This window comes from Piliocolobus tephrosceles, chromosome 12 (genome assembly GCF_002776525.5).
Source record: "Piliocolobus tephrosceles isolate RC106 chromosome 12, ASM277652v3, whole genome shotgun sequence".
Taxonomy (NCBI): Eukaryota; Metazoa; Chordata; class Mammalia; order Primates; family Cercopithecidae; genus Piliocolobus; species Piliocolobus tephrosceles.
In genome coordinates, this window is record NC_045445.1 from 101096742 (window position 1) to 101109236 (window position 12495).

At 39.1% G+C, this 12495-nt stretch overlaps 1 protein-coding gene across 1 annotated transcript in view; it reads right to left on the reverse strand.

The window, feature by feature from the left end:
* The window catches only part of JADE3 (jade family PHD finger 3), a 158116-nt gene that overhangs the window by 32683 nt on the left and 112938 nt on the right, over positions 1-12495 (reverse strand). The window contains exons 6-7 of the mRNA XM_023202753.1: positions 8496-8686; positions 5368-5579 (exon numbers count right to left, since the gene is read on the reverse strand). Of these exons, the coding sequence (XP_023058521.1) occupies positions 5368-5579; positions 8496-8686 (403 nt within the window). The remainder of the gene's footprint in view (positions 1-5367; positions 5580-8495; positions 8687-12495) is intronic.

A 12495-nucleotide genomic window follows, 5' to 3' on the forward strand; every position in this document is an offset into this window, starting at 1 on the left:
CGCCCGGGCTGGAGTGCAGTGGCCGGATCTCAGCTCACTGCAAGCTCTGCCTCCCGGGTTTATGCCATTCTCCTGCCTCAGCCTCCGGAGTAGCTGGGACTACAGGCGCCCGCCACCTCGCCCGGCTAGTTTTTTTGTATTTTTAGTAGAGACGGGGTTTCACCGTGTTAGCCAGGATGGTCTCGATCTCCTGACCTCGTGATCCGCCCATCTCGGCCTCCCAAAGTGCTGGGATTACAGGCTTGAACCACCGCGCCCGGCCTGAAAAAAATGTTAGAAAATAGAATGAAACTTCTGAGGAGCAAATGAACTAACGTTTATAAAAAGCCTATTAACGCCTAGTGCATAAAAAGTACTCAGTAAATCATAGCAATTGCTTGCTTGGTTTGAAGAAACAGGAACTTGTGAATGAATCTTGAATAGAATATTATACTAATCACAATAATTCATAATGAGTTCTGGAAGGTGCTTCAAATCCTTTATGGAATGAAGTTGGACAAATAAATAAATGAATTATTGTGAAAGGCTGGAGATTAGTTTGGGAAACATTCTAGACTTCCTTTTGGCTATCCCCAATTTTGCCCATCATTTCCTCCTTACTGCTCTACTCTATTAGAGACTAACTGATTTAATATGGCAGCTTCAAAACTTATCTGCCTCAGGAAATTCACCCGCAGCTCAGATTCAAGTTATAACAGTTACCATAATATCTGCCCCCCACAACCTGGTCCTTTTCCAAATTCCTTCTTTCCATGTCACCACCATACTTCCTATCTTCCAGATCCAAATTCCTAGACTTGCATTATTCACTTTCTTTCATCTGCTGACCTGGTGCTTGCTATTCTCCCTACAGTGGCCCCAAGACTCTGACCTTCCTCTCCATCCTCACCATTTGCTCTATCCAAGTTCTCATTATGCCATGCCTGGATTGATTAATTTCTGCATTTTCTTTTTCCCCCTTTGTACCTTCAACCCTTCCTCTACTTGGCTGCCAGATTGTCCCTCACTAAAAGAATTCATACCATTGTACAGTGGCAAGCCCTTTAGATATTCCTTCTACTCTTACCTGCCCCCCACCATCCAAACTAGGGGTTGGCTGTTTTCCAAGGTCTGTTTTATAAAGCCAACAAGCTAAGAATGGTTTTCACATTTTTAAAGGGTTGTAAAGAGAAGAATATGTAACAGAGACTGTATGTGGCCTATAAAGACTGAAATATTTACAGTGCATCCTTAAAGAAAAAGTTTGCTGGTTCCTTATCTAAAGCCTGCTGCTCCTTGTACCTCACTATCCGATCTCATGCCCCACTATACCCAAACACAGGGCTTCTGACTTGGACAGGCAGGCCTCCTGGTTTTCTCCATAACTGGTCATTCTCATTTTCATGTCCATGTGTCTAAGCAGTTTCCCTGCTCTACATGGTTAACTGTTCTTTGCATAGTTGGACCTTTCTCACCCTTCCAGACCTGGTTCAAACTCCAGGCCCCTCCAAAAAACCTGCTTAGGTCACTGTAGCCCCTTGTGTTTGTCCCACTGCCTGACTCCCGTCCTCCACTCCATGCAATTTCCCTCACCAGGTACACAGTCAACATCATGTGTTCTTTATTTTTTATTATTATTATTTTTGAGACAGGGTCTTGCTCTGTCACCCAGGCTGGAATGAGGTGGCATGATCTTGGCTCACTGCAGCCTCGACCTCCTGGGCTCAAGCAATCATCCTACCTTAGCCTCCTGAGTAGCTAGGAGCACAGGCATGTGCCACTCTGCCCAGCTAATTTTTGTAGAGACAGAGTTTCGCCACACTGCCCAGGCTACTCTCAAAATCCTGGGCTCAACTGATCCACACTTTGGCCTCCCAAAGTGCTGGAATTACAGGTGTGAGTCACAGCACCCGGCCAGCACCATGTATTCTTTTTCTCTACATTTGCTATTGTGTTTCCTCTCCTCAGTGAGATTTTAGTAATTTTTTTTCTTTTAATTAACCCTGGCCTACAGAACTCAATGAGATTTTAAGGTCACTAGAGGTAGAGCTGTTATCATCAATTTACCTGAATGCCCCCTATGCTGAGCTTGAGTAGGTGGTTGGATAGAACAAATGTGTTTAGCTCAAGAATTGAAGCTGGACTCTATGTAGGCTCCTCTCACAACAGCAAGGCATCATTTTATAAGGTTTCTACCCTTTAAAGCTCTTTGTCTGAGGCCCAGAATGTTTGCTAGGAAATGAAAGCAAGCTTCCTCCCTAAAATAGAGTCTCTTTCAAACTGGCAGAAGAGAGGTCAGAGGCTGGCTCCTGGAATATTCTTTAGCTCCTGGCCAGTCTATTGGGCAGAACATCATTTACTGAGCCCTTTTGTGGACTTACTCATGGTCATAAGATCATAGATACATGTAAAAGGACTTGGAATGGCCCTAACTTTCACATTTTTTTTTTTTTTTGAGATGGTGTCTCACTCTGTCACCCAGGCTGGAGTGCAGTGGCACAATCTTGGCTCACTGCAATGTCTGCCTCCTGGGTTCAAGCAATTCTCCTGCCTCAGTCTCCCGAGCAGCTGGGACTACAGGTGCGTGCCACCACACCCAGCTAATTTTTGTATAGAGACGGGGTTTCACTATATTGGCCAGGCTGGTATCGAACTCCTGACCTCGTGATCCACTCACCTTGGCCTTCCAAAGTGCTGGGATTACAGGTGTGAGCCACTGTGCCCGGCCCAACTTTCACATTTTTTAAAGAAAAAATGGTAAATTCATTGTTAAAATCTAAAGGCTACTTATGTACACATCTCTTCTAAAGTACTGACCATAAGTGCATTTTTGTCACTGAAGAACAAACACTGAAATGTAATATGGTGTCAGTAAAGAAGAAAAATCATGTTTAATAAATTCAGATGTCAACATGTCCCCATTCTGTTAGGTAGTAAACCAAAGCTTCCAAAGCATTTTAAGTCACTTTTCAGCCAACAGAGGGAGCCCTAAGCTAAGTATCTCTTTAGAATCCAAGTAAATATACTCACTTTGGAAGAATCTCTTATGTGAAACTTTATAGGGTATTAATGTCCCAGCTTTAATACATACCAGTTTACATTCTGCAAGGTCTGGTCAGTTACTGTCATCTCATCTCTTTCTATGTGAGAAAGGGGCATCATTTATAGTCATTACTGGAATCGTTTTCAAGACTAATAAATAGCATTGGAGATAATTATGCTACATTTGATTTTGTTAAAGAACCTGAGAATACTTACTATTTTGTCCCAACTGTAAAGGACAAACATAGGAAATATATACAGATGACCTTTATGTTATTCCTTTTAAGCCTACTACAGATCCATAATTATTTATCTGAAACCTCTAGGGTAAGAAAAATTAGGAAATTCAGAATTGCTCAGATCTTAGGAAAGTATATATATAGTATATGACCTAAGTCCCCAGTGGGACCAGGGGCAATACCATATAACCAAACACATTAATAGTTCTCTAACAAAATATATGAGTATTTACACAAAATGGATAAGGACTACAAATGGCCTCATACTGGGTGGGTTCTGGTATTGTCCTCAAATCAGTTCTGATGTGAAACTTCAGCAAAAACATGTGGTTTTCAGAACTTTATAATTTTGGAATTGCAGAGAAGGGACTGTGGGCTTGTGTCGTGAGATATAATACTTAAGTTCATAGTTAAGTGGTAAACATTTTCTGCTGTCAGTTAAAGTCTGATATAAATGCCAATAATTGGTAAAGTGAAGACAAATTTTCAAAATTCACTTTGTTAAAGGTAAATGAAGAAAAAGACCCAATTGGTCACATAATAATTCTGAGTACTTTTTACATACAGGGTGGTTAGGTTAGGTGGCACAGGGAATTAAAATAATCTTAAGCCCTGGTTTCTATCTGCTATGTTATCTATTCTAATTATTTTAGTCATTTTATAGCCAGAATGATCTTTCTAAAATACAAATCACATCCTCCAGGGTTGACAGGACAGAACTGAAGTTCCTTAGTTTGTCAGAAGGTCCTTTACACATGTCTCTTGTATCCCTTTCCACCCTCACTCTCCATGCCTTCCCTACTCTACTCTGCCACTTTATAGTTTCCAAAGTCTTCAGTTGCCTCTGACATACTTTGCCTGCTTTCACTACCCTGTCTGAACATTTCTCCTCTCTGCCTGAACACACATTGCTGGTTTACTTGACATCTCCTTTTGGACATTAAGATTTAGCTTGGATGCTACCTCTTGGAAGTTGTCCCTGACCCTCATTTCTCACAGATGCATTTCCACAGCAGCTTGGACTTATATCTATAAAAACACTTGGCATATGATGCTAAATTGGCAGTTTCCTTATATTTCTTACACCAGACTATGATCTCCCTGGGGGCAGAGGCCATGTCTGCCTCTCTTCATCACTGAGTATGTCTTCAGCATGCAGCACAATCCTGGCCCATGGAGTACTGTACCTATTTGCTAGATAAATTAACAAAATGAATGAAATATAAACAGGTTCAGAAGAATGAAAAACCACTTAGGGCAAGGGAGTTCAAGAAAAGATCTGAACTAGACCTTGAAAAATATGTAGATTTTTGATAGCTGGGAGATAGGAGGAGGCATTTACAAATTGGAGTTCAGTTGAAACATGGGATATAGGACAGTGTCAGGAATATTCATCACTGCACCTTGAGTAACCTTACTTTGTTGGAGCATAGTGCTTGTGGGGGAAAAAAATGGAAAGAGCTGAGAGGAGGGTTGATATCATAATCATTATTAATTAAAAAGGCAGTGTAGTAGAAAGAATGACAAATAACCAGCTTGGGTAAAGTCACTTCACCTCTCCTGGTATTGTGTAAAATTGAAGAGTTATACAGTCTTTTGCAGTTCTAAAATTCTGTGATCTTTAAAAGTGGGGTGGACCTTCTTAGGAGTGGCATGTTTAGGGGACGGGGGAGGGTCTTGAGTGCCAGGATAAGGAGTCTGGACTTCTATTTGTAGGAAGTGTAAACTCACCAAGGTTACTGACCATGGGTGTAACCTCATGAGGCCATGGAGATTTGAAGGCAGAGGAGAGACCTCAGACAGGCAGCAATGAGATCCCCCTGGGGCAGGGGCCTAGTGGAGAACTGAACAAGGCAATCCCAATGGTCTGGGCACAAAGTGACACAATAAAGACCTGGGTTTAGCCCCATGGGGTAAAGTTAGTCAGCAAGTCATCTTGGTGGTCATAAGAAGTATTGTTTCTAGAGGAAATACTGAAGAACAACCAGGCCAAATCTTTATTTTCACCCTTAAATGCAAGCTGCTACCCAGATATGGGTGCTGGAGATCATCACTGAGCTTGAGAAAGGCTGACCGTAGGGAGGTGACGGTCTCCACTCTCACTAACCTGATGCACACAGACGTTACACTTATCACAGAACACCATATCATTCCCTTCTTCACTGTCTGGAGACCGGCACACATCACAGATCACATCTTCATCATACTCTATGCCTAGCCCTTCCTCTGTCTCAATAGCATGGTTCATATTTTCATGGCAATGGCGTTCCAGGACTTCTACTGTCTTTTCCATAAGATTCTCATCAACTGGCCCACAACCTGCACAGAAATACAAACAATCAATCAACCCATCAGTCAGCTGTCATTCCCAAATCACCTACTGTGAGCCCAGTGCAGGAATGGGTAGGATTCTAAAGGATAAAAACATCTCTTTCCTGCTCTAAAACAACCAGATTTCAAAAAATCTTTTGCTAGTGCTACTCTAAAATTTACCTATAATCATGTATTAGTGTTTGACACATGAAAGGAGATATACATTTCACCATGTTCCTTAGAAGATATATTACTGACCCTTTCGATTTCTTGTCCAAATTCTAGCCAGTCTCCTCTTAAATCTCTATTTTCTCTTATTCCCACTGTAGAAGGACTTTCACCAAGCTTTATAATTCTGGACATGATAATTTGTAGAATAGTAATTAAAATCACATAACTATTTGGACATAATAATTCATTCTTAGCAAGTTAGCTTCAATGAGCATATCTAATGATTATACAAGGAAAATTTCATATGAAAATGTATGAAGCCCATAATAGAAAATTCTAGGTCCTATGTGTAGGTGATTACACATATAAAATATTTTGTTTTTCAAATATGACTTTAAAAAAATCTAATAATATTTTTCAATGGCAAACTATAATAACATATAAACGTATTAATATTCACAAAGCTCTAACTTCAATTCTGAAATTACCTTCTTTGTTTCCTGATTCCTTTTTCCAGCTATATCTTTATTTTATCTTAGCCTTCCACACTTATTAATCAAATTTTGCGAGAGCACTTATGTATTTATTCTAACAACTTGTAAACTCAGGAATAATCTTCAAAATGATTCAAAACAAACGTACCCAAGTATTCCACTTCATTTGTAATATAAGATGTCCTAGGAAATTTTAGAATTCCACATAAACTATCATTTTAAGGTTGTGGCTACTTATGAAACCAAAAACTGCCCAGGCCTTATGTTTCATTTTTCCAGCCAAGACAAGTTACACAGTTTTTTTTTTTTTTTTTTGGAGGAAAGGAATATAGGGTCTGGTTACAACAAAACTTGGATTAAAATTCCAACTTTACCTCATATTAGCTATGTAAACTTTGACAGGTTATTTATCCTCTTTAGGGCTTAGTGTTCTTATCTATGAAATAAGTATAATAATAAGAAACCCACTGATTTGTTGTGAAGCTGAGATGAAGTAATTGCTTAGTATGGTGCTTAATATGTAGTCAGCACTCAAAAAAGTCCTTAACTCATAATACGCTTAATATTGTTTTTAAAAAGTTTACTTTAAGCTCTTAGATACCTCACTGCAATATCATTCACCCTAAAGAAAAGCTTGAGATACTGCAATCCTCTTTTAAAATTCTTTCAAGCCTAAATGCAATGTGGTATAGTGGATGGGATCCTGGAACAGAAAAAGGTGGTAAGTGGAAAAATCCTTGAAATCCCAATAAAGTCTGAAGTTAATAGTAATGTACCTGTGCTGGTTTTGTAGTTTTGACATATGTACCATGGTAAAGTAAGATGTTAACATTAGGGGAACTGAAACTGTGAGGTGTATATGAGAACTCCCTGTATTAACTGCAACTTTTCTGTAAATCAAACTATTCCAAAACAAAAAGTTTGTTTAAAAAACTCATCCAAGGAGAATTAGTTACAAAATACCAAAGGAACCTCATAATAAGGTAGTTTCATGCCAAAGGCAGCCTTGTAATGATTGCGATATCTATGGATATTACATGCATTATGAACACAAGCGCACATTGAGCCATGGATCCATTTGATTATGTCCTCATACTCTGATTTTACTTCTCTGTCAGTCTTTTATTCCCTTCTCTTTGTGGTTGCCACCCTAAATTTACCACTCCCCTCTCCTCTTAGGGGGCAGAGCAAGAAAAGACAAAACAAAAAGCTTTAAAAAAATCAAGGAATAAGGACTGGTTACCGGCAGAGTAACTATCATTCCCCATGCCAAACTGCTTTAATATAATTTTAGTTTTTTATTCATGTGCATTCAGATACTAGCCTCAAAAGAAAGAAAGGAAAAAGGGAGGGCAGGAAGAAAAGAAAAACCACTGATCCTTATACTAACAATGAATAAATGTGATTCAAACAAAAATGAAATAAAATGTGATTCAAACAAAAATGAGATCAAATGTATCTTTCACCATATCTTATATAGAGACTTAAAAACAGATGAACAAGAACTGTGTGTAAGTATAAAATGAGTTATCTTTCAGCCTAGCATTTCTCAGTATTGTTGGTATGGTATTGTATGGCATACATTTCCTTTAAAAGCATTAATTATGTTTACTTCCATATGTAAACATAAATTTATTTGCTTTTGTTTCATTTTATTTTTTGAAAATTGTATGACAACTCTAGAACTCTGTGGAAGTAGCTAAGAACTGCTTTGTGAATGTTTTGCCCTAGGCCTGCAACTTTTCTTCCAGGCAGCAAGTCCTGCATTAAGGGGTACTGTCACAGCAATCTGTCAGTTGCAGTGGTGCTGCTCAAGGCTGAAATTGGAGATTCTCTCCAATCCCCTGCCAGAGGGGCCTCTACCTCTGGCCCTGCTCACTGATCACACTGCTTTTCAGGCCAGGAACCTTGTCTCAGAATTCTCAACCAGAAGTCCAATCAGCTATGGCCAATCAGCTATGGCCACTCTCAAACTTCCTGAATTGGAAAACAACTTCATGAAACCTACATGCTATTGTTGATCTGTGCCATTAACTATGAATAAGGAAAGAAAAGGTCATATTTAAATGTTACTGCTCTATTTCTATGTATACATTTGAAGAAATATCTAACTGAAATAAGATAAAATCAACGAGAAAAATAAATGAAAAGGCCAGAAAAGAAAGGAGGCAACAAAATAAAAAGCTAAAGGGTTCTGATAACTTAAAAAAAAAAAATATGAGTTAAGTCACAACTTACTTGTGAGAAAAGAACTTACCCATTTCTGCAAGGTCTTCATTGAGTTCCTGAAGCCAGAAGATGTCCATGTCATCTAGGTCATAGCGGCAAACAGATGCTGCCAACTCCATGATGTTGATGTAGCCAGGCTCTGTGGTGTCTGGAGTGGAGCAGTGAATATACTTCCGGGGTCGGATAAACAGAACGTCCTTTACCTTCTCAGCTATAATCCTAGAAAAGCAAGAGAAAGACAATGATAACAATCAACAAATGACAGATTCCAGGCACTGAACGGATGGCTAAATGCCCTCCGGGAGGTATGGCAGATTCCTTTCTAGAAAGCAAATGGTTTTACAAATTTAGTTTTGTCATATGCTGTTAACTCACTGACTGCTAACAATATTCTTTATTCACCCTCATGGATCCTGGTTCCCACCATTCTAATTTTTAAAAAAATTTTTAGAGACAAGCTCTTGCTCAACCACCCAGGCTGGAATGCAGTGGGCAAGGTCATTGCTTACCACAGCCTTGAAGATCCAGTGATCTTCCTGCCTCAGCTTCTCAAGTAGCTGAGACTACAGGCACATGCCACCATGCCTGGCTAACGTTTAGAAAGATTTTTGGGGGGTAAGAGACAGGGTCTCACTATGTTGTCCAGGCTGGTCTTGAATTCCTGGCCTTAAGCAATCCTTCGAACTTGGCCTCCTAAAGTGTTGGGATTACTGGCGTGAGCCACCACGACCGGCCCATTCATTCTAATAAAATGTTGTCACGTTAGTGTGTTCTTGGTACAAATGGCCACCAAGTTTATTTAGAAGAGGAAACCTGGGAGGGGGTGGAAAGGCACAGCCAGATCCCATACCAAAGATATATTTCAGCCAAATTAATAATTTTCTGTCATGGAGACAATACTGGATGGTGGTAAAGAAAACAGGCTTTAGTTTCACAGAGGCTTGTTTTTTTCTGCCACTCACTTACATGGTGATCTCAGGCTATTACTTTACTTCTTTGTTTGTCTATTCATTTATTTTGAGATGGAGTCTTGCTCTGTTGCCTAGGGTGGAGTGCAGTGGCGTGGTCTTGGCTCACTGCAACCTCTGCCTCCCAGGTTCAAGTGATTCTTCTGCCTCAGCCTCCCAAGTAGCTGGGATTACAGGCACCTGCCACCATGCCCAGCTAATTTTTTGTATTTTTAGTAGAGAAGGGGTTTCGCCATGTTGGCCAGGCTGGTCTCGAACTCCTGACCTCGTGATCCGCCCACCTCGGCCTCCCAAAGCACTGGGATTACAGGCATGAGCCACTGTGCCTGGCCACTTACTTTATATGGGGGTTCAGTTTTCTTAGCTAAAAAGTAAGGATAACAATCATTAAATACAATAAAAAATAATATCTAGCAAAGACATGGAATCAATCTAAATGTCCATCAATTATAGACTGGATAAAGAAAATGTGATACATATTCACCACGGAATACCAGGCAGCCATAAAAAAAATGAGATCATATCCTTTGCAGGGACATGGATGGAGTTGGAAGCCATTATCCTCAGCAAACTAACACAGGAACAGAAAACCAAAACCTGTATATCCTCACTTATAAGTGGGAGCTGAATTATGAAAACACATGAACACATGGTAGGGGGAACAACACACACTGTGGCCTGTCAGTGAGGGGAGGGAGAGCATCAGGAAGAATAGCTAATGCATGCTAGGCGTAATAGCTTGGTGATGGGATGATCTGTGCAGCAAACCACCATGGCACACGTTTACTTATGTAACAAACCTATACATCCTGCACATGTACCCCTGAACTTAAAATAAAAGTTGAAGGGAAAAAAACGTCAAACTTGTAGGACTATTATAACAATTATATAGAAAAAAGCAGATAAAGTGTTTGGCTTAGTGTATAGTAAAAACAGATGCTCAATAACATCATTGTTATTGTTTTTATATTCCTTATTATTTTCACTATTTATGCAAATGAGTTAAAAGCCAAGAGGCCATGGAGCTATGCACACTCAATCCATTTCCCATCCATACACAATAGCAACCATAAATCTAAGCTCAAGCAGACTGATATTTCCCCTCACCCTTCCTGACATCCAAGAGCTCAAGGCAAGGAAACCAGAGAAAGAATAAATTTTTTTCACGCCAAGTTATTATTGGTAGTTTAAATACTGTATGAGGCCTCAGAAAATTTAACCAAGAGAAAAATCTGGATTACTATTCTGTGGCAAATTTAAAGAACAAGGTGGGCCATCTAAAAAAATAAACAAACACATGTATATCATAAAATAATGAAAATCATTTCTCCGGAAGGCTTCTGGAGCCAGTTTTCTTTACTCTACAGTCATCATCACATATATGGAAGGATTTATAAACATAAACATATTCCAATGAATACACATAAAAAATACACAGGCATAGTCCACCCTATAAATGTAGAGAATATTGCCTCCTAAGCATTCTTCCAAAAGCCTCTGATTCCAAATAATGAACCCGAATAAAGCTAATAACAACTACACACATTTACACATTTTAATTTTTCTACCATATGAAGTTTTTAAAGCCAAAGGGAACAAATATTTGAGGAAAAATGCAGAAACCTCAAATATTAATTGAAACTAAAATTTTGGGAATTGCTGTTAGAGGCCTGCTTCCAACTGAAACATACCCAACTAAAAAGGGTAGGACAGACATATGAATTCTTCGGAGACTATGAGATTAAATATGTCATGTTTCTTTAGTGCATGGCCTAGAAGGGAGAATATCCAATTTTTTGTCAAGAGTTATCTTTTTCTAAAAGGAAGACCATTTTGCTAACTATTTGTCTCAATTGCCTCAAATTCTACATGGAACAAGGTAGGCTATAAATGTTTTTGTATACTAATATGCTCATTAAACTTCTGGAAGAAAACAGAGGAGAATATATTTATGACCTTGGGGCAGGCAAAGATATTTTAAATAAGGTACAAAAGCCATTAATCATAAAGGAAGAGACTGAAAAATGAAACTAGAACTTCTGGTTATCAAAAGAGACAATTAAGAGAATAAAAAGGCAATCCATGGGACAGGAGAAGATATGTGCAATTGAACATAGACAACAAAGGACTTACATCTACAATATATAATAAACTCTTACAAATTAATTAGAAAAAGACAACCCAATTAAAAGCTGGGCAAAAAACTTAAATAGATACTTCACAAATAAGGCTATCTAGATGGCAAATAAACTTTAAAAAGGTTCCCAACCTCATTAGTTATCACGGAAATGCAAACTGAAATTACAATCACTATTATCTACCAGAATAATTAAACTTAAAAAGACAGTCCAAAAATTGAAAATACTAAATGTTGGTAAGGAAATGGACTAAACAGATTATCTCTTATGCTGCTGGTGGGAGTGTGAATTCGAACAACCACTTTGGCAGCAGATATTATAGCTGAACATACACATACCCATGATCTGGCAAACCCACACTAGGTATATACTTAGCAAAGTATACACAGATGCATACCAAATGATGAATAAAAAGGCTCATATCAGCATTTTTATGGTACGTAAGAACTGGAAACAACCCAAATATGTATCAAGAGCAGAATAAAAAATATGGCATATTCACACAATACATGACACAGAAGTGAAAATTAATGAATTACTACATCCAACAGCATGGATGGATGGCAAAATCGTACTGATGAGCAAAACAATCCAGTCTCAAATGACTGTATACTGTAGGAGTCTATTCATAGGAAGCTCAAAAACTGTCAAAACTGTTACCTAAGGTGAGGGAGGTCAGTTACTGGCAGGGAAAAGAAGGAGGGGTTCTGGAATGTTGGTAATATTTTCTTTTTTTTTAGGCAGTTCTCAGTGGCATGACCACAGATAACTGCAGCCTCAACCTCCTGGGCTCAAGTGATCCTGCCACCTCAGCCTCCTGAGTAGCTGAAACTACAGGTGCACACCACCACGATGGCTAGTTTTAAAATCTTTTGTAGAGATGGGGTCTGTGTTGCCCAGGCTAGTCTTGAACTCCTGGGCT